The sequence below is a fragment of the Myotis myotis genome, unplaced genomic scaffold, assembly GCF_014108235.1.
Source record: "Myotis myotis isolate mMyoMyo1 unplaced genomic scaffold, mMyoMyo1.p scaffold_m19_p_18, whole genome shotgun sequence".
NCBI lineage: Eukaryota > Metazoa > Chordata > Mammalia > Chiroptera > Vespertilionidae > Myotis > Myotis myotis.
In genome coordinates, this window is record NW_023416322.1 from 35,351,277 (window position 1) to 35,373,977 (window position 22,701).

The 22,701-nt window shown below is 56.6% G+C and overlaps 1 protein-coding gene across 5 annotated transcripts in view; it reads left to right on the forward strand.

Moving 5' to 3' along the window:
• Positions 1 to 22,701, forward strand: part of SYT6 (synaptotagmin 6) — a 49,638-nt gene that overhangs the window by 13,736 nt on the left and 13,201 nt on the right. For all 5 annotated transcript variants that reach the window (XM_036344454.1, XM_036344451.1, XM_036344449.1 and 2 more), the window contains exon 4: positions 21,962 to 22,082. In XM_036344454.1, the coding sequence (XP_036200347.1) occupies positions 21,962 to 22,082 (121 nt within the window). The remainder of the gene's footprint in view (positions 1 to 21,961; positions 22,083 to 22,701) is intronic.

The window sequence follows — 22,701 nt, forward strand, 5'->3', positions numbered from 1 at the left end:
TTTGTTGGGTGTGCCACAGAATTTTAGTCACTAGTGTATGTGTGATGAGATGAAAGAGATTGAAAATCACTGGCTTAAAGCATTAGGTTGCATGCATGGTACCCGTGTTCTGCAGCCTGGCCCGGGCTGTGCTCTACCTTGTTACTCAGGGATCCAAGCCAACAGCTCCCTCTCCACACGTGCTCCCGTGACCATGTCAGAAGGAGGGGGAGGTGCCAAACTGTGACCATCTCTCAAAGCTTCCACGCAGAAGTGACACATGTCACTTCCACTCACATTTCCTCAGCCAAAGCAAGACACAGGCGGCTCCTAATGTCAAAGGGGCTGGGCACAGCCATCCTACCGTGTGCCCAGGGCAACCGGGTGTACTCAGTGACCACACAGCAGAGCCCCTTCTCGTAGGCACTGCCTGCCAGGCCAGGCTGGGAGAGGGTGTGTGTGTCGGGAGGTGGCCTCAAAGGGCACCTGGCTAAGCCCCACATGGGAGAGAGTGGCTGGGCTGTTCACACTCAACTGGAATTAACCCAGAGGATTCCAGGAGCTGAGGCTCAGTTCGCTTTTAAGAGGAGGGAGGGCAGCTCCGGCACAGAACTGGAGAGGCCATGCCCCGGGCTCTTCGGTCTGGTTAGACGGAATGCTGCAGGCTCTGGTGGGTGCTGAGGAAGCGGTGTGATCGCTCCTGCGGGTTGGTGGTGTGTCTGCGGAAGCCTGCCCAGGCCGCCGAGAGCCCAGCAGGGTGTTCCCACGTGGCAGCGATGGCACCTCATCTGGTGTCTTGAATGCTAACTGCTTGACTGTCTCCCAGATCTTCCTCTGGGGCAGAGACCGTTTCTCTGGGGCAGGCGGGACCCCACTCAGTCTGCGGGCCCTCTCTTTGGACATCAATACCCGACATCTGTGTTGAACTTGTAAGGGGAGGGGCTGGGGAAGCCAGCCCTGCTCTGGTGAGAAAGGGCAAGCACCTGGGTGTGTTCTAAGAGCCAGAGAAAGCTTGCTGGGCCCCGTTTCTATGCCGGGGCATTGTCTCTGGGACACCCCATTCTCATAGCTGGTGCCGACTCTGACCTCCCCTCCCTTACTTTCCTGAAATGTCACCCCCAAGAACAGCACCCAGAGCAGGGCGGGCAGACAGGGCGGGCGCCACAGCCGCTCTGCCCCCTCAATCACTCGGAAGTTCACATGGGGTGCGTCTCTTCCCTGGTGGTCTCCTAAGGCGGCGGCTTCATTATGGTGACTGCGCAGGTAGAGACAGGCAGCTCATCCTCTCCACACTGCAGCTGAGACCCAGGGGCTCAGAGAGGGAGACGCGAGGGCCAGCCCTCCAAGGAACCCCCTTCTAACCAGAATGCTCCCTCTCCTGGGACTTCAGCTCCGGGCCTGAGTGCAGGCCCCAGTCCTGGAGGAGGTAGTCCGCCTCAGCACACCCGCACCTGGATAAGACACCCTAGAACTGGTGGCTGTCCCTGCTCTCATCCCATTCCCTTCTGCAGCCCGGCTGCAGAAAAAGGCAGAGCGTCCAAAAGGTGCTGGACGAATCAGCGGCATCCCTATCACGCCCATCAGAACCATGACAGTGCCCCTCCACCTCTTCCGGCAGAACACTGTGCCAGGCCCTGGGGGCTGGGGGCTGGGACAGACGACGGCCTCTGCACCCCACAGAAACGCAGAATCCAAATACAGAGACAGGAACTGTCCATGCAGCAGCTAGTGATGTGCAGTAGCAAATACTATACACTATGCGAGGTTGGATCTGAGAATCTTCACAGCAGGAAAGTTTTCCCAGATGATGGGGATTAGCTAGGTGGGGAGGGACTTCATAGGCAAAGAGGAAGGGGAAGCATTCTAGCCAGGAGCAGAGGGGGCCCAGGAGCAGAGGGGCCAGGAGCAGAGGGGGCCCAGGAGCAGAGGGGGCCCAGGCCCGGGAGTTTCCGATGCTGAGGAGCCAGTGGCCAGGCTCACACAGCCTTCTACCTGAGCTGGATGCCCTGCCTAGGTGAGGCCCTTGGGGACCTCCTGCAGGCAAAGCACCAGGCAAAGGAGAGGGAAGGGAAATAAAGAAGGCTGGTGCTTTTATCCGTCTCTGGGGGGACTTTTTGTTTTGTTTGATTTTTGGTGCTGACTCTAAGTTGCAATTATTTTGAGGCCAGAGAAGCCCAGGTCACAGTTCCCAGGAATGATGGAGCACTCGGTGCCTGTCAAGTCCTGCGGCCCTCTCGGTGGGGGTGGAACAGAGGATCGCAGCCAGCTCCCGTCTGCCAGTTCTCTTCCTAGAGCTGCATTTTGGCCCTGAGCTCAGAACTCCCGCAGCTCCTGTGCCCGCAGGCTGGTCCCTGAACACGCAGACATTCCTGCCTCTAGCCTTCACTCACAAGGTCCTTCCCCCCCCCTGGCCTGGGGCAGGCCCTTCCCCCACCTCTCTACCTGGCCCAAAGCAACCGCCTTTACAGCATCCCTGGAGTCCGCAGTCACCCCTCTGGGTTTTTTACTCTGTCCGTATCCCTGTTACACCCTGAATCGTATTCTGTCTTGCCAAGTGCTCCCAGTGGCACAGCTTGGGAATGGTTGTGTCCCACTTTTGGCCTTCTCTTGGAGTGTCCCTCGGGGCTCAGCATGTCATCAGGAACTCAGCACATTCTTGTTGAATGACCAATGGCTTAGTTACCTCAATCACAACTATGGACAGATGCGCCTTGACTGTCCATGGGATTATGTCTCAAGAAACCCATTGTAAGTTGAAAATATAGTGACTCAACATGCATGTAATACACCTCACCCACCAAACATCGCATCCTAGCCAAGCCCACCTGACACATGCTCAGAGCTCATGAGCCTACAGTTGGGCACAGATCATCCGACGCAGTTAACACACTGTGCTGTGCCGGTGGGTTTCCCTCGTGATCGCGTGGCTGGCTAGGGGCTGAGGCTCCCTGCCGCTTGCCAGCATCATGAGAACATCAGACCACAGATTGCCAGCCCAGGGGAAGACCAAAATTTGACATTCGAAGTTCGGTTTCTACTGAATATGCAGCTTTGACACCATCATAAAGTCAGACCGTTGAAAGTTGGGGACCGTCTGTATTGGTGCAAAGGGGAGGATTATTAAAGAGGCAATGGCGTTGGGTTCGGGCAACCTGGGAGGGCTTCCTGGAGAAGGCAGCCATTTGGAAAATGGGTGGAGCTGGGGTTGGTGGGGAGAGACCCAGCCTGTGTTCCTTCAAGTATGGGTCAGGCAGATGGTTTGTGTCCAAAGCAGCAAAGAGATGAACCAGTGGGATCAGGTTGCCTGCACTGAAGTGGGGGGTCAGTGACCCACAGGCTGGATGGAAGGAGAGGGGGCTCTGGAGGGTTCTCTGAGGTCACACGGATCCATGAATGCCGCCCCCTTATTGCTCCCCCTGCTGTATCAGAGAATCAGCTCCAGCCCTGGCCGGCGGGTCCATGTGGGCCCCACCCCAGCACTCGGGTGGTTTGCAGTAGCCAAGCCTGGAGCATTGGTGGTGTTTCCCACAACCACTGAGCGTGGAGCTTCAAGGCTAGTGAAGGGGGTGTGCGTCAGAGGAGTCCAGCTCTGTTAATTGCAAACCTTAAGCCAATTGCCTCACCACCCCCAGGTTGTTCTGGAGGGAAGCCTAGGCATCAATAGAAGCCTAGCTACTATCCCCCTCCAGGCTGCAGGGCAAGAAGTAAGGGAACCAATCACGCCAGGGCAGTGGGAGGCCTCTACTGCCCCATCCCATCAAGAAGCCCATGCGAGGGAAGGAATTGAGGGAGTTCATTAAATCCACCCCATCCCCAGCAGGGCTGCCTCGATGCCCCCGTTCTGCCTGGCTTGGCTAAGGTCCCGGATGGTCTCCTGGGCTTTCCCAGCGCCTTGCCATGCTTCTCCCCACCCAGAACTTTGATTGGCTGAAGTCACCCTGCTCTTCCCTCCCCCTCCCTTCTGCTCCCAGTCTCATTATTTCTACATAAAGCTGTAGATTTATCATTATAATAGAGCCACCGTCACCGGGTTTGCTAACATCTCTGTAATCTTGTACTTATTGCTACCGAGGCCTCAGACCTCAGTGTGCACACTATTCCTGTCGCTATTCCAGGTGGCGGGGAGGGGAGGGAGGGTGAAGGCTATAATTGGGGCCATAAATATGTGTTGTGCTTGGTGCTAATGGGCTCGGCCATCTTCCTGCCTTACCAGGTTCCCGCCAGGTCAGAGTGAGCATGTGTGTTTGTGTATACACGTGTGTGTGTCTACACACAACATGTGTGTGCATGTGTGTGCAAAGAGCTCAGGTTTGGTGCCAAACAAACTCGTGTTGCATTCCAGCTTCTGCCCTTTTTAGCCTGCAGACCTTGGGGACATTATCTAAACTGTGCCTCAGTTTCCACATCCACAAAATGGGGATGATTATAATGGTGTGGAGCTCATAGCGGTATTATAAGCAGGAAATTAAATAAAACTCACAAGCAAGATGCCTAGGAGAACGTTGTCCCGGAGCAGCCTCCTGAGCCCTTCTCACCATGCCTTTCCTTCTAGCTTGGCCTGTGGGGCACTGACCACTCCCACGCCGGACCCCCCACTTTGGTCCAGACCACCTGTTCTGACTGGTCATTGGCTATTATTACTCCTATTTTATTTTATGTCCTAGCTATACCACGAGCTCCTGTGTGACCTTGGGAAAGTGACTTGCCCTCTCTGGGCTGTGGTTTCTCAGTGGGAAACCAGCTGCGATGTGCTGGGATGGGCTGAGTTTGTGGATTTCTCCCACAGAGAAGTGCTTGGCTCCCTCATCGTCACAGAGCGGAGGTGCCCCGTCCCTGGAGTGCTGTCTCCACAGGAGAAACTTAACCCCCAAGATAACAGGCCACTGAGCAGAATTTCAGACCCACCACCTCCCTTGAATGTCCGGAGGAATCGGGCCTCTCCTTCAGCTCCTGGGAAATGTCCTCTAGGAGGTTCTCCTGCCCCAGGGACGGCTGCCCCAACAAGCTGTCTCCCTCCTTCCCCACGTGGCACAGCCTATGCCTGGGCTGAGTTCGCTCCCCACCTGTTGCCTTTGCTGGGGATATGCCAGTTTGTACTTGAGCGCCTAGTACAGCGGTTCTCAACCTGTGGGTCGCGACCCCTTTGGGGGTCAAATGACCCTTTCACAGGGGTCGCCTAAGACCATCAGAAAACACATATATAATTACATATTGTTTTTGTGATTAATCACTATGCTTTGATTATGTTCAATTTGTAACAATGAAAATACATCCTGCATATCAGATATTTACATGACGATTCATAACAGTAGCCAAATTACAGTTATGAAGTAGCAATGAAAATAATTTTATGGTTGGGGGTCACCACAACATGAGGAACTGTATTAAAGGGTCGCGGCATTAGGAAGGTTGAGAACCACTGGCCTAGTAGGAGCCAAGAGCACAACCAGCTTTATTACATCTCATCCTCACACAATCCTTATTATCATCTCCTGCATAGAAATAGAGAGACGAAGGCTGTAGGCGACAGGGTTCACCGAGTCACCCAGAGAGAGCGGCAGGAGCCAAGATCTGACCCAGTTCCTCCTCAGAGCACAGCCCTCGCACGGCCCGAGGGGCGTGGTGACTCTGCTCCTGAAACGGGGCAGCCCGTCCAGGGATCCGTCCAGGGACTGTTAAGCTCTCTCATTCCTCTCTGGGGCAGCTTTGGTGCTGACACTGGACTCCTCTGCCACTTCCCAGTATTCTTCCTGTGGGCACTGACCTTGACATTCTTTCATTCAACAAACCCGCACCGAGTGTGGGCTCTGTGCTCAGGGGCTTCGCTGGGCACCTGTAGAGCTGGGCTGTGGAAACAGTGGCCAAGAGTGAGCCCTCCACAGAGTGCCCAGGCCGACGGGGACCGCAGAGCATGCCCAGTGGCCCCCAAACCCCCGAGGCCCTCACACACAGTTGGGGACACACCAGTTCAGGAAGCTTACTACAAAGTCACCAGCTGCTGCGCCACAAGCCACGTGCAGAAGTGGAGAGACGGAGAAAAGAAAGCAGGGTCGGGTGCGATTTGTCTAAAACAGTTTCTAAAAGAGGAAAGTTCCAGGCCTGCCTTTGGCGGCAGGGGAAGTGGAGAGTATAAAAGAGGCTCCGAGGGGAGAGTGTGTTCCTTGGGGTGGAGGAAGGGTCTCTAGAAAGAACTCTCGTGCGTAAGACAGGCTTTCTTTTCTGCACGCAGCAGCTATTTGTGGTGTAATTGCTACGTACCAGGAATACAAGGATTTCAACCCCAGTCCTGCCCCCCAGGCCTCCCAGTCGAGTTGGGGGGCGGGGGAAAGCGAGCAGGCAGGGAAGCAGCTCTGCCCTCCTGGGGAGAGAGTAAAGATGAAATGGGAGGTAAAGGGGCAGGAGAGGTTCATGGGACGCCACAATCATAAGTTTAAAAGGTTCACTGTAGCTGACGTTCCATCCAGCCTCAGTATCCCTGGAAACCCGCCTTAAATTCCTGAGCGTTTGGACTCTTGCAGGCAGCACCAAGCGGGGATGGAAGCAGACAGGGAGAGCTTTCCAGAAGGGGCCTGCAGTGCGGGTCAGGGTCACACAGAAGCCCCGGGAGGTGTGAAGGGAGCAAGGCTGGGCCTGGGCTGCCCGCCCGGACCCATGAAGACTGCTCCCCAAGCTGGTCAGCCAGAGCTGCTCTGAATAATGTATGAAGCTGGCCAGCCCTGCCGTCAGCGGCCTGGCCCCAGCGAGCCCTGGCTGTGCTCTCCTGGCTGCCTGGCCCGCCGCCCGATCAGAAGCCGCCTGGGGCTGCCCAGCGGAAGCTGCCTCTGGCCTGCCTGTCTCGGCTAATATTCCTTTACCACCGCACTCCCTCAGGCCGGCCTGCTCGCCTCATTCTCTGGAATACCCAGCTTTCCTCCTCCACTTCCGTTCCAGTGGGTGGGAATGCCCATCAGGCCCCCGCTGTTTATCCCTCCGGCCCTTGGCCGTGAGGAGGGCAGCTGCGTGGGATCTTTCCTTTCCTCTCCTCCCGGAAGAGATGGAAACATCGAAGCTGGGAGCAACTTTGGAAGTTTGTTTTTTTTTTTTTTAATTTATTTATTGCTTAAAGTATTACAAAGGGTATTACATATGTGTCCATTTTATCCCCCCGCCCTAGACAGTCTCCTAGCCTCCCCTATCCCCCAATGTCTTATGTCCACTGGTTATGCTTATATGCATGCATACAAGTCCTTTAGTTGATCTCTTACCCCCCTACCTCCTGCCCCCCAACCCTCCCCAGCCTGCAACTTTGGAAGTTTTTAGCTTCCAAAGAAGAACTGCAGCCGTACCCTCAGAGCTCGGGGTGCACTGAGGGGTCCCCCATGCTCAGATCTCAGGTCCTGGGAGTGTAGCTCAGCCTGCCAGGTGCCATGTTCTGAGGCCAAGGGGACCTTGACCTTCCTAGGACTCCCCAGAGAGCCGAGGCTCCTCTAGAAAGCAATAGCTGGAAATCCAGCAAGAACCCAGAAGGGGTGGGGGGTGTGGGCAGCACACTGGTTCGGGAGATGGGCAGCCACCCCCAGAGTGGCTGCAGCAAAGGTGGGCGCGCCAAGCCTGCATCCCTTAGCAGAGGTGACGGATGGGCGCTGACCCTTCCTACCCTTCCTCTTGGGCCGGCTGGGGCCAGTGGCCGTGGTTGGGTACATGGGGTAAAGGTTTCCTGGGTGAGGCTGGAAAACAAAGCTAATTGGTCCAGACATGGCCCTGGCCTGGCTGTAAGCTGAGTTGCTCAGTAACCTCCCGGCTGGCCTGGGGTGTTCTCTTTGAAGTCCTTTCTAAACACAACGGGTCCTTCCCTGCGGCTTCAGAGGACATGGCCTTCAGAGGCTGCCGGAGGCTCAGAGCAGTGGAGATGGTTCCCTTCTCTCCGTTACTCAATCCCCGGCATCCAGACAGCCCGACTGCCCACTCCACTGGCCTCTGCAGAACCCAGCTCTGCGGTGTGCTACAGCTCAGGGCTGGGACCAGCCCATCCTGCCCACGTGTCCGTCGCTAGGGTGCGGTGCACCTCAATGGTGTACATCCCTCATCTTCCCCTACATTAGAATGAATGGGAAATCACTAGCGGACAGGCTCATGCACCAACAGAAATGTGTCCTCCAACCCTGGGCACTCCGTGCTTCCCCGCCTTGTTGCTTCTGTCACCTGATCACCCACAGTGACACTGCTCCTGGAGGGAGAGGATTTGGTCCCCAGGGAAGCAACCACCCAACATCCCCTCAAGGATGTTCAAACCCCAGGGTTCACTCTGGAGGAAGGGGAAGGGGTGCATTGTGTCCCCTGGATCAGCAGCAGTTTGGGGGAGACTGGGCTCAGGGGGTGTAACTAAGACCAGAGTACCAACGGCCTTGGGAGAACTGGGACAGTCCCCGGGGGGTTTCTGATTTCCAGTGGACCACAGTGTTTTGTGTCCATGTTCTCCTGGACTTGGGGAAGGTCAGAGCTAGAAATGACCTTAGGGATGATTTGGCCCAATGTCCTCTTGCCTCAGATGAGCAAGTTAAGACCAGAGAAGTCACACCTGTCTGGGGTGGCTCAGTGAGTCCGCGCAGATCTGGACCCCAAGCCCAGGTCTCCTGAGACCCAGGCCTAGGCTCTGCCCGTTGCCTTTCTTGTCTCTAGGTTTTTATAGGCAATTCTTTTGCCCTGGTTTTTTTTTTTAACTCACTCCTCCCCACTTCCACTCCAAGCTCACTGCCCACTCGCTGTCTTCCTTCTGGGCCTGGGAGCCTCTCTGTCTTATAGGGAAGAGGCCAAGGGAAGACGTGGGGTCTAAGGCATGAAGTGTCCTAAAAGGCACAGAGCAGAGATGGCATTTTCTCAGCCAACAGTCGGTCTCTTCCATGAAAGGGACTTCCTGTCTCTACTGAGACTGCAAACAGGCAAACTGACAGGAAGCATCAGCCAGAAAATCGAGGAGGAAAGAGAGGCTTGGTCAAAGTGCCCGACCCTAAGCCAGCCAACCCCTCCCATGACACATAAATATTTATACCTCGGAGAAGGAGACCAGGCTGGCCTTAGAGTCGAGGTCGCCCGTGTCCAGTTGCTGGCATGTTTTTATGGGGTTTTGATGTCAACAACAATGTAGAAAGCTGCAGCCGCTCCAGCAGGGAGCCTCCTCCGCACCACTCCCCTGCCAGCCCTGCGCCCATCTGGCCCTCATCCATCCTCATCACTCGGCCCCTGTAGCCACATTTCCCTCCTGTGTCTGAACTGACACCTACTCATGCTCCATGAATATGCAATGCCTTCCCTTCTGGACAAAGAATGACCTTGAGGGTCTCCCCAGGGCTGCAGCCAAACTTGGGACGGAGGGTTCTCCATGGAGACCATTTCCACTTGGCCACGGGGTGAGGGGATTAGAGTTGAGAGACAGATCGTGGGCTGGGGGGGCCGGGGGGGCTGAGGCGAGATGTTTGCATATGCCCATCTCTCTGGCAATAGCCCTCAGCCTCGGTGGCCTGAGAAATACCAATAATTGTGTCAGAAGACGGCCATGTTAGAGCTCCACCCTGCTGATGGCTGGCCTGGGCACAGCTTGGAATCCAGGGAGGGCGCCAGCATCCTCGACTACGAAACGGGTTTCTCCGGGGGCTATTCTGTACTGTGATCTGAAGTCACGGGTCTGAGCGCGTAGGGGTGAGGAAGTCGAGGTGGGGTGAGGAATGGATGGGAGAATAAGACTCGGATCATTGTCTACTTGCAGAATTCCGATTGCAGGTATAACTGGGGCACCACTGGGGCTCCCCTGCTGCCTACGTGCCAGGCTGTAGGTGCCATAGCTTACACTGAATCCTCACCACCACTCCTGCAGAGCCAGAGTCAGACCCGGGGGAGCTGGCTGCGCTCCATCTGCTCCTCCCTCTGCCTTGCTGCTGCCGCCCAGAGCTGGCGAGGGGCTCTCCCCAAGGCCTGCCTGCCCGGGGTGGGGCCCGCAGGTCTCCCTGCTCTTTGTTTCTGCCTTTTCTGAAATGTTCTCCTCGAGCCTCCGGTGGCTGTTCCTCCGTTGCCCCAGTCATGGGACATGAGCCCAGCCCCCCGCACCTCAAGCAACGCGAAGTGAGTCACATGCTCCTGCGGGAGGTTGGTTGTCATGGGAACTTGGCATTGACCTTCCCACTGCCCAGTGAACAGCCCCACCTGGCCCAGGACTGCTGGTGGGCACCTGCCCAAGGGGTCCTTCCCCCATGCTCCCCGCAGAATGCCGGGTCCCCTCTCCTACCGGCTCCTCTCCACGGTCCCCCAGGTTCCAAGCTCAGTCACAGCCAACTAGCAAGACTGCCCTTTAAACCGCCCAGGGCACTTTACTCTCTGGCCCCTCTGCCCGGCTCAGTTCCAGCCCATCTCTGAACAGTCAGAACCCTACGAGCGGCTTCTCCAGGAGCCTCGGACCCTGAGGCTGTCGCATAGCAGGTGACGGGCTCTGCCCTCCAGGGAGGGCCACTGTGGCTTTACCTGGGGCTTGTTTTGTCTCCTCACATTCTGTGAGCCATGAAGGGGCCTGTGGGGCCATCGTGTGTATCCTGAGGAAGCCCAGCCTTAGGGGGCAGGTGGAGTTGCCACCTGAGATAGGAAGGGGGGTTCTGTCTCCACCTCTGGTCCTGCCAGTGGGTCGAGGAGGAAAAGCCCTCAGAGGGAGCCCCCAGGCCGTGGGAGGACTGGGTGGGGTCTCAGGAAGGAAGGACACAGGCTGTTAGGACACCACAGGTGGACGTGGAGAAGAGAGAGGATGCCACGCCCCAGAAAGGAGCAGGGAGCTGCCTGGGAAAGCACCAGGGAGGGGCTGTGGGTTGTCCCAGCCCCTGGGGGGTGGGGTGGGCGGGCAGTGATTGAGATGCCCAAGGCCCGCTGCCTGTGTGTCACTTGCCTGGTCTCTGCTTGTTCCTCTGTCACTTTAGTGTTCAGAGAAGTCCTTTCCCTCGCCAGGCTGCTTCCGGGAAGCCGTGGGAACCCCGAGGGACCGGATTTGGGTCTCCAGGTGGTCAGAGCTGAGAGAGTGTGGGGGGCAGAGGTGATGGGGCAGCTGGGCCCAAAGAGAAAACCCTAAAGAAAAGCGGGAACTCAGCTGGGAGAGAAGGGAGCCACTGCTCTGCCCGCCCCCCCCCCCCCCCCCCCCGCAGGCCCTCTCTAGGCCCTTCCCTGCTGCCCCCAGGGAGGCGGCCACTTGCAGGAGGGAGCCCTGTCCCCGTGGGGAGCGATGGGGGAGGCGCCCCCTCCCAGAGCAGGCTGTCACCGGGCTCCTTCCCCGGGGGGCTGACTCACATCCCTGGAGTGACCCCTGGGCCCTGTGCCAGGAGCCGCCCAGCTCCAGGGAGAGAAACAGCGCTGGTGTGTCATGTAGCAGCCGCCAGCAGCACCTCCCTTCGCGGGAGGTCGGGGACAGGCTGGCTTTGTGACTCGAAAAGGCCTCCCACGTTGTCAGAAACCATCTCCAGCAGAGTCCCTCCCCAGGGCCCTGCCGCGGTGACACTCAGAGGGGCCATCCCCCCAGATGAGTACATGGCATTAACTGAGAGTTAGCGGGAAGCGGAAAAGCACGAGGGAGGGGCCGAGAGCAGCTCGGTTTTGAGAGCCTGGAGGCCTGAGGGGAGAGGGACCTGCCCCTGGGGAGACCCTGGAGCTGGCGGGCGGTCCTGGGAAGGCAGACCCTGGCTGGGTGGGCATTTTGAAGGCTCTCAGGTGGCTTTTAAGGGGATGGGAGGAACATGGGGCCAAACTCTCTTCTTGCTTCGGGCCTTCTGGCAGGTGTGTGTGTGTGGGGGGGGGGGGGGGTGAGAAGAGGCCAGGGAGAGGCAGGCAGCGAGTGTCTCTGTAACTCCACTTCCGATTCTTGCTGACAGCGCTCCTTTTTGTTGACTTTTGGGTATTAGTAAATCCTACCCGAGACTGGGCAGGCACCCAGCTCTCTTCAGGGAAAATTATTTCCCAACTCTATTTGGGCGATGGTTTCTGCCGGGGCAGCTCTGGCTGAGCGATGGCTGCCTCTTCCAGGAGACAGCAGGGGGGAACCTCAGCAGGGCCCCTGCCTGCGGGGGTGGCCAGCTGGCATCAGCCTGGGCCCCCCGGGCCAGACGCAGGCAGCCCTGTGCACGCTCGCGCACCCACACGCACGGGGTCCCGGACACAAGCTTGTCCAGCTCTGTCACTTCCCCTCCCCGCCGAGGACTCCAGCCCCCAGTGTGGGACACTTTTTCGTTTCCCTAAGAAACCGCATTGGGAAAAGGAGAATTGCAGGGAGACCATGCGTCCTGAAGATTATGCAACTTACTTGATAGCCACGTGAGTGGTTAGGATAAGCCCGCAACTGCTCCCACTTCGGTGTGTCTCCCAGGCGCTGAGAAAGGAGGAGAAGGATACCTCGTGTCCCTCACGGGGAAGCTGAGGCACTGATGAGGGAGTAGAGTGTTCCAGGCCACGGTCAGCTCTGGTCTGCCCGTCAGGAGGCCTCTGAAATATGTTTGGTAGACAGGGCGCCAGCTCCCAAAACCTGCAGGTGAGCAGGAGTTGGAGTCCGGAAGCGAAGGCTAGAATCCTGCCTCTGCTGTGTGGCCTCAGACAAATCACATCACCTCTCTGTTTCCTCGGTTGGCATAAGGGAGCTGTTAGTAAAATGTGGGAAATACCCTGTATTGCACAAGGTTGCGGTGAGGATATAATAAAATATCAATGAGAAAGGGCCTTCTGAGGCTCTTGCCACAGTTTATTGATCCTGATTCTAAGAACAATAATACATAGCGTGTTTCTAAAGCACATTCCAAATACATTATCCCATGTAACCCTCTCCACACCGTAAGAAATCGGAACTTTTATTTTATAGATGCGGCAAACTGAGGCGATTCCCCAGAGTCACACACTTTTAAAATGATGGAACAGAAAAGCAACACCGCGATCATTTTCTTTAAAAGCTACACGACTGTAATATATTTTACCCTTCCTTGCCCCAAGGCAAGTATTACATTCCTGTTTTAGGTCGTGTGGAAAAAGCAGAAAGCCACACCGAAATGAAACACTGCTCACTGTAAGCTAATTATCCTGAGGTAACCACCGCTAACGTTTTTATGAAATCCAGAGTCCTCCCATTGCTTAGAAAAACCGTATGAGTGTGGGAATGCACTGGAGACAGAAAGAGCTGATGCACCGGCTAGGTCAGGCCTGGAAATTTCCAGGACTAAGCTTTCCCATTCTGGACGAATGCTGGGAAGAAAGGAAGGATGTTTGTGGAGAACAGGAAGAGGGAGAGTGTCAGGCGCGCAGGGCCAAGGCTCAGAGGTGGGGTAGTGAAGACGGGCGGGGCGGGCGCACCTGGTGCACCCCCGGCCTGCCTTCCCACGGTAGACCAGACCACTGCGGCTCTGTTATCAGGGGGCCCCTGAGTTCCCTGGGATGTGAGGCGTAGGAGGGGCCGCCAGGCATGGCCTGGCCTTGATGCCAGCTTGGGCCCTTCTGGGGGGCTCTTCCAGGCTCATTCAGTGCCTGAAGGCAGCCCCTCCAAAAGAGCTGCTCATTAATTCAACAAGAATTTCTGTGGAGCTCAGACAGCCGCTGGCCGTGGCTCTAGCACCGGGACAGGCCAGGGCCTGGGCTCCATGTTTCCTCTCTCCACCCCCCCACCCCCCCAAGGCTGCCCCAGCCCGAGCCCCATCTCCCTGTCTGCCCCCTGCACTTGGTGCCTGGAAGAGAGGAAGTAGCCATGAGTGTCACCTGCTCGCCCATGGGAGGCGTTACTGACGCTGGCAGAACAGGCGCCCTATAATTTTGGACTGGCTACAATAATGGAGCTAATCTGGTGCCTTATCACCGCGCTCCTGGGTGAGCGAAGGGGGAAGAGAGGCCCGGACCTGGCTCAGAACCACGCCCGGCACAGAGCTCTGTACTTGCCCGGCTCTCCCAGGGGTGGTGGAGGCTGCCCCCGCCCCCTCGCCCCCTAACCTCACCCCCCTCCAGTGGTGCACTGTCACAACACAGCAGCGTGGCGATGGCTGAAGCCAATTCCTGGGGCCCCAGACGTAGCTCCACAGGACAGGGCAGGGAGTGTCTAAGAGTCTGCTGTGCACCCGCACCTGGCGGGGGGCGGTGAGCACACACATTCATGCATTCTCATGGCTGCACACGTTCATGCATTCTCCCGGCCAACCCGTTTTACTGCAGAGAAGGGAGGGTCACCCCGTGCAATGCTTTCACTTTACAGCTGAGGAAGCCACAGCTCAGGGAGGCATGATGACTTGCCCTAGAGCAGTGATGGCGAACCTATGACACGCGAACTCATGTTTTTGGTTGATTTTTCTTTGTTAAATGGCATTTAAATATATAAAATAAATATCAAAAATATAAGTCTTTGTTTTTCTATGGTTGCAAAGATCAAAAAATTTCTATATATGACACGGCACCAGAGTTAAGTTAGGGTTTTTCAAAATGCTGACATGCCGAGCTCAAGGGGTTCGCCATCACTGCCCTGATCATTCCGCTGGTTAGCAAAGTCAATGTTAGTCCTAAGTTTATCCTGCAGCTGGAGCCTCCGAAGACCCACAAGATGCCTTCCTCAAGTCCACTTGCTGAAGGTGCTGATGGGTGGGGAAGCCCAGGGCTGAGAAGGAAGAAACAGGCGGCCCTAAAGCCAGGAGCTGTGGCCTCTGAAACCCAGGCTGGAAGGTGTCCTCCACCCAGCGACATACCCAACGCAGCTGCCCTCCTTCTCCTCTCGCTGGCCCCTCAGCCCACCAGGTGGGCTTCTGATAGCACAGCCCGTGGTGCAGGACAATGGGAGGTTTCCCAACAGGTCATATGCTTGCTGCGTGCCCATCTTGATTTTTCTCCTAACTGCCGGTCAAGTCTTCCTAGTGGCTTCTTCTCATGCCAATCCAGGGCTTGGAGGAGCTACCGGTTAGGGACTACCTCGAGGGCAGCTGATGGGCTGTTTGTACTGATTCTCAGACTTGTGATCCCTCTGGTTGGATGAAGAACAAAACCCCAGCTTCCCACCAGAGCCCCAACCGAAAGTTCCTCGCTGATGACTAACATGAGTCTAGTTGAGGCCAAAATGCTTTGAAACATTAGACAGCCAAGAAAACAGAGTTTCTTGGCTTTGGCCAAGGGAAGAAGGAGTAAAATCTGACACGACCTGCCAGTGTGTGAAGGCGCAGTGTCTGCGTTGTATGATGAAGTGGCAGATGGGAAGGAGCGGAGGAGGAGAGAGGCACGGGGCTGGACATGAAGGAGAGTTTCCTGAGGTCCAGGTGATGGAACATGGAAACGTGTGAGTGACGTGTTTTAAAAAGAGGCCTCGGTGTTGGGGGTAGGGTGGCCCTGCTTGGAAGCTGGGACTGGGTGAGTTGAACAGTCACTCGGTCTCTTGATGCCTAGTGATGTGAGATGGGAGTTTCCTTGCTCTAATCCACAAAGATCCCACCCAGGGAATGAATCCTGAGATATGACACCTTCAGCTCTCCACAGGGGCTGCAAGCCATCCCCTCACCCCATCTCAGGACTACAGGAAGCGAGAAAATAACTCCAACTCTGCAGGAGACAGAGGGAGACACTCCCAATACCCCCCTCCCCCCCGCCCCTGCTTCCTCCTCCCAGTGCCGGTGGCTGCACCTGGGGGAGCTCAGGTGGGAAGGTCCGGGCAGAGAGCCCAGGGTCCTTCCACTGAGCTTCTGCACGGGGACAAGAGCTTCTGCCCAGGGGTCCTGCCCACCGCTGCCCGGCTTCCTCCTCTCCCAACCTCTCCCGCAAAGCAGTGTCCACAGCAACTTAGCACCTCACGAGATGATGCCATACATACAGGCGTTTTTCGAGACAAACGGGCTGCAGCCAGGACACACACTGGCTGCGGTAAGTTAGCAGGAGATGGCTCCCCCCGAAATCTGTAGTGCAGGCTGTAAAGCCGCCCCTGTGTCTGCCTTCCAGAGGAAGCAGGCCGCAGCAGGCGGAGGGAGGGATGGGGGAGAGCAAAGCCTTCAGCGTCAGCACAGAGGAGTCCACATCTACACTTGGTTGATCGCTCTGAGAACGTAGGCAAGGTTTAGCCTCTGCGAACCTCAATGTGGCTGTCATTCTGACCTCCTCCGAGCACAAATGAAATGAATGAAATACAAGTGAAGCACCCAGCAGGGCCTCCAGGAACCAGTAGACACTCTTTATCTGATAGTTCCCTTCTCTGTTGACTTTGGCTTTGATCACCAGAATAAGTAGGCTAAACGGACTGGAAGGAACTTCTAAATCCCGGTAGGTGCACATGCTGAATTGGTTCTTTAACTCGATAAGGCAACATTCTCACTTGCTAAGACTTCCCGAGAGGGCTTGTTGGACTCCACCCCTGGTGAAGGTGGGCCCAATAATGTGCATTTCTGGCAAGTTCCCTGTAATGCTGGTGCTGTAGGTCTGGGCATCACGCTTTGAGCAATGCCTTAAGGAATATTTACAGACTGGGGCCTGACGTCTTTAAAAACACTACCCAGTCTTCTTAAACCCTCTGCCTGGGGCTGAGATGGCTTCTGGCTACAGTTTAGCTATCCAGGGTACCTGGTATGTAGGGAGAAGGTGAAGGGCAATAGCGATCGGCCCCCATGAGGATCCCATCGGGATCCTGTCACCTAACGAAGAAGAGGCCCTTTTAGGATCATAACGTTTGCTCAGCAGCACGGGACGGAATGGCTTTGGCCGTGCTCCCTGGGGAAATGCTCCATGTCACAGAGAGGCTAGTAGGGTCTGATCCAGGGCAGCCTGCAGTCTCCTCATTTGCCTTAAGTTGCAAACTGAGGACACGTAAGAATCTCCCGGGAAGCTTGTCAATCATCCATATCCAGGCCGCACCTTCAGAGCATCTGACTCAGCAGATCTTGGGTGCAGCTCAAGAATCACGCCCCTGCCTCCCAAACCGCACCCCGAGGAACACACCTGACCAGGCTCTACCCTGAAGCCATCCTGTTACCTACAGAGACACTCTTGTCACCCATCCTTTGTGCCACCTTCTCAATCAGTTAAACCCCACAAGGCTGAGTTGCTCATTAAGTCAGCAAGTATTTATTGAGCACGTGTTGCATACCAGGTACTGTGCTCAAGCCCAGAAAGACAGTGCTGAGGAGAATGGAGGAACTAGGGTAGGAAAGCAAGGCCTAGGGGGCGCCACGGGAGGAGACACCCACTCTTGGGGACAGGCCTGAGCCCCAGGGCAGGCCTCCTTCACACTAGTCCTGGGAAAACAGACCTGCCCTGTCCTTCGGGAGCTCAGTCTAGAGCAGGGACTGTGGCTTTGGAGGACGTGGTGCCGGGGATGAGCGGGCACCTGCCTTGTGAAGAGCTCGGGAAAGTGATCAGAGGGAGCGAGATGTGCAAAGTCCTGGGGCGGGAAGAACCTGGACGCTGTGGAGCTGAAAGCGAGCCTGAGAGCTGGCGGCGGGAAGGAGGCCAGGGCAGGGGCAAGGCCACGAGTCGGGCCTGTGGTGTGGGCCTGGCAGGTCGTGGGAAGGGTTTGGGTTCTCATGCCTAGCGCCAGGGGAAGCCAGTGGAGGATTTGAAACAGAGGAGCGGTGCGGTCCATCTTACAATCTGAAAAAGCACTCTGGCTGCTGGGGGGGAAGGGAGGCAGAGCCAGAGGAACCAGGGAGTTACCTGTGGCCAGCTGAGAGGTGGCTTGGCCCTCTGGGTGGCATTGAAGATGGGGAGAAGTGGGTAGACTGGAGATGGAATTTGGAAAGAGAACTGACCCAGGTGAGGAACTAAATGCAAAGGGGAGAGGAAGGCAGGAGTTGGCAGTGATGTCTCGTTTCTGACTTGAGCAACGAGGTGGGTGGAGGGGCCACGCCCTGAGTTGGGGAAAAGAGGAGAATGTAAATGGAACATGAGAGTTCACCTCTGAGTGTCTGAGACGTGCTCGATGTCTGTGAGATGTCCACAATGAGGAGTGTTGCTCCATGAGTCTGGAGTTTAGAAGACAGGCCTCTGACGGGGCCCTAAGTTCGGAGTCGTGACCATGGAGATGGGCATTGACGTGGATGAGAAGGAGGGAGAGGCCCAGACCTGAGTTCTGATGAACTGTGCTATTTAGAGGCAGGGATGGGAGGAGGACCCAGCAGAGACTGGGAAGGGACAGCCAGAGGGGGGAGAGCACGGAAGGGGATTCTTCCAGAGCAGACGGTCATCTCCGTGAAAGGCTTCACAGAGCGGTCTCACACAGCAGGACTGAGAGATGCAGGAGCAGGGGGCGGGGGAAGCCCAAAGCTTCGGGTCAGCAAAGAGAAGGAAGCCCAAGCCGCCGTCACCGGCAGTTCAAGTGTGTGCCCTCGGCTGAGCCCAAAGCCCTGCCTGTTTGGTGTCCCCAGGCACCTGCTGGCAGAACCATTCAGCTGCCCCAGGAGACCACCCACTGGGACCAGGACTCTTCCCTCCTGCCACAGCCCCGCCGGCACAGAGAGGGGGTGCTCACCGCCCCAAGATGCCCACCCTCTTCCTGGGGAAGCTGATGGCTATTTGACAGCCACAGGCAGACGAACAGCCCGAGTCGGGAAATGAAGACAGATTGTCATTGCCAACTTCGCTAATGTACCTCTTGCTACTCCGTCATTAATGAAGATGCCAGTGGGCGGACCAGGGTGGAGGGGAGGTCCTGGGCTCTGGCCTCTCGTGGCCAAGAGCCCGGGGTGCAGACTCCCCAGCTTGCCCAGGCATTGCCTCCATCTCTTCTGGAACTTTCCTAACTCCGCTCCCCTCTGGCTCCTTCCATCCCTGCACAGCCCCCTCCTCTGCGCCCACCTTTCCAAATGTCCTTAGGAAGAGAGCTGCACCTCCCCATGTGATTCTGAGTCACGGATATCTTTCCAAAAGTAATGGTGCGTGCGAAACACTGAACCGCTTTTCAAGGGCAACTTCACGAATGGCAGAAAAAGTTTCCTAAATAAAACCGTCTGTTTCCCTGAAGATGCTCAGATACAGTAACATTGGCCTCCTGCTGTGCTGTGGCTTCTCCGCGTCCCTGGGGACCTGACCCAGCCTCCAGATCTCCCCCACTTCCTCCCGCACCCCTGGGCTCCACGTGAGCTGGAGGGTCCCCTCTTCTCCCGGTGTCCACACCACAGGCTGCAGCTGGAGTATATGGAGTTCGTTTGAGGCGCCTCAATTCTGCCCCATTATTTATTCATAATGCTGCAAAGCTCTTGGGGCGGAAAGCACTTGAGAGAGAAAGTAGGCATGGAACTCAGAACAAACAGAACCCAGCAGGGAGCCCGAGCATCTCGCACACTTCCCGCCCTTCCAGCCACCCATCCAGGGAGGAACCCACCCACCCACCCACGTCATCAGACCAGCGCTCACAGCAGGAGCCCTCTCAGCACTGGAAGGAACGCCCACCCCGGGCCCCCTCCCAGCAGAGCCCTGAACCAGCTTGGGGGCTGGGGCGTGTAAAGTGAGTCTCTCTCTCCTCCACTGCAGCCCCCAAATCAGTGGGTCTCCCCATCCTACAGATGTGGTCCCTGATGGGCCTTGGCCTTGATCCAGGGCACTTGTAACATCTGTCCCTAGGCGTTTGGACCCAGGGACCATGGGCACACACCTCAAGTCAGACCAGGGGAGTGAGGGGAGGTGACCCAGGAGGAGGGGACAGGACAGCTGGCCTGGAGAGGCAAGTGTTGACCAGGACAGGGAGAGGCAGGGAGTGGTTATTTCAGGGTGGAGAGAACAGGGCGGAGGCATGGCCGTGCAAAGTAACCTGGAGAGTTGGGGGAGCAGAGCCTCAGAGAGGCAGGAGGGTGTGACCCAAACTGTGGGCTCTCTAGCCACGCCTCTGGCTGCAGGGCCTCACATCCCAGCTCTGCCATGTTGCAGCTGTGTGTTCTCGGGCCAGCTGCCTAACCTCCCTGTACTTCAGTGTCCCCATGTGGAAAATGGGGGGTAATGATAGTACCCATCTCATTAGGTTCCTGTGAAGATTGTGTGGCTTCATATGTATAAGCACTTAGGACTGAATGGCACATAGTAAACACTCAGTAAATGTTAGTGGGTATCACAGCTGGTGTGTAGGGCACCTGGAACAGAAGGGCCGGAAGCAAAGGCAAGGGCTAAATCCCAAAGAAACCGGCATGCCACTCTATTCTGTTAAATACGTCGTGCTACTCATAAATGTCAGAGGTGGAGCTTGCCCTGGAGCTGCCTGACCCCCACCCCTATTCACAACCACTCCTTCGTCTCCAGTGTTTACTGAGCACTTACTATGCAGCAGGCAGTGAGCTAGACATGAACGCTATAAAGACGGGTCAACCGAGCCCCCAGCCCTGTGCTAAGAGCCCACTATCTGGTGAGAACACAGTGTTCACATGTAATCCCCACAATCAAAGCTGTGGTCGTGGCTTGGGCTGTGAAAGGGGTCACGGTGCTGTGCGGCAGAGACCAGGGCAGGGTGGTCCCGCCCGTGTCCCGCCTCCACATCTGACCCATCTCCACCCCCAACTCCAAGCCCCAGGCCGACACAGAGCGTTGAGGTTGCTTTACTCAATGGAGCCAAATTGGCTTCCACCCATCTCTCTTCCAGGCCCTGCCCCGGGGTGACTGGGTGCGCCCTGCCCAGGGCCGCAGAGCTCCCGTCTCCTGTGGCTTTCCTGAAAGTGCAGCGGATGCTTCTCGCTGATGATGAGAGGTTCAGACAAGCCACTGAATGATTAAGAGACTGGAAGTGTTCTCTGAGATGGGGAAGCATCCTGCTGGCTCCGCTCAGCCTCGATTCCCAAGACGGACCAGGAGGCACTGCGGCCACTCACTGCCTATTTAGGAGAAAGAAAGCTGGTCCTGGGGAGGATCAAACTCGTGGAGGCGGTGGGGCCCGGAGGAAGGAGAGCCTCTGGATTTCAAAACCAAGTTGCTTGATTCTTTGAGGTGGGCCACAGGCACCAGCCAGGCGTCCTTGGCCATCAGTGGTGACAGGCTTTCCACTTTGATTCTTTGGTTTAATGACGGGGACCTTAAGGATAGAACACTGAGTACAAGTCCCTCATATCACAGACGGGAGGCCGGAGCTGGGAAATGATGTGCCCGGGTCTCGAAGCTCGCTAGCGGCCGAGGGACGAAAGCCCCTGTGGGTCACGGCTCTTTCCCGGGCAGCCATCGCAGGGATTTGTTCTCTGCGTGGGGCCATGTGAGCGCATGGAGAGAGAAGCACTTTCATGAGCGCTTGCAGAGGGGCTGCTGGGGAGCCAGCGGGAGCGATGCTGCGCCTTTAAGAATCGGACTGCCCAGATGCCTGGGCACTGTAGCCAGGGAAAGTGCGACTGTGGGCAGCGACATCAGGCGGACAGGTTGCACTTTAAGCACGGACTCTCTAGGAGCCAACATCCCGGCTCTTCCTCCCTGGCAGCAGGCCCGCCCCCTCCAAGCTCTAGCCAAGACGTTTAGCCAGCCGTTGCTGGGCTTAGATCTGCCCTGTCACCCCTAGGTTAGGAGTCGGGAGGGCCAAGTGAGTTTCTGGACAGCAGTGACCTCTCCGGCAGTGGGGAGCTCATTACCAGGCAGGGGCCCTAAGTTGGCTTCCCTGACAGTGGGTAGAAATGAAAGCAATAATTTGCTGGCTCTTCTGCAGCCCCTGGTCACTCCTGGTTTTATTAAAGCCAAAGTGGCAAGCATCCCTAATGCGGATCAAGGCTAGGAAGGCACACAGATCGGGGGCTGGAACCTCCTGGGAAAGAGCACAGGGCGGGGAGAGGGCCTGGCAAGGCCACCTGTGGGACCAGGCTTTCTGAGATGCCGACTCTGTTTCCTTATTCCCCATCTCTCTATTCACTCAAATCTACCTGTTATTTTCCTTATCAAATAACCCAGTCCTCTGCCTCCTGCGTGTGCAGGGGGCAACATCCCCTGGATCCACTGAGCCAAGAGCAGCCAACTCCCCATCAGGCCAGGTGAGGCCGTGACAAACAGCACAGGGTTTGGGAGCCCTACGTCTAACCTCTCTGCTTCTTTGCAGGAAAGCGTGGATTTGGGGGAGATCATGTTCTCCCTCTGCTACCTGCCCACAGCAGGCAGGCTCACCCTCACAGTGATCAAGTGTCGGAACCTCAAGGCCATGGACATCACCGGCTACTCAGGTACCTCTCCCGCCCAAGGGGCCTGCCACGGCCACCTGGCAGCCCGAACGTTAGGATTTGGAGAGAGAAGGGGAAAGAACTGTCAGTTTTCACAGAAAAGCAGCCGCTCTGGAGGGACACGCCGTGGGTTCACATCCCCGTTCTGCCACTTCCCTGCACTGCCATGTTTTGGTTTCCTAATCTGAAAAAATAACTTCCCAGGTTGCTTTCAGGATAAGCGAGTTAATTCACATAAATGCTTAGAGCTGTGCCAGGCACATAACGAGCACTCAGCAGATACTAGCTATTACCACCGTTCTTTCTCCAGAGGAGGGCGAGAATAGGAAGCGAACACCTAGGAGTGAGTACATGTTTGAGGTCCACGCGGCCTGCAGCCGCTCTGCAGTCCCAGTCACAGGAGCAATGCCACCCAAAAGCCGAGTGCATCTGTGTTTGAGTTTTCCCTGCAGGGCTCCTGGCCTCAGCCTCAGCAGCGGGGAAGCTGCTGGGAACCGCAGGAAAAAATTAGTCCTCGTCTAGCCATCGAGGAAATGCCTGCTTGGGGGCAGCTGTAGCGATGCAGATAGACGTGGGGTCGAAGGTTTGCCCCTTTGCCACGATTCTGCAAAGCTGTCAGAGG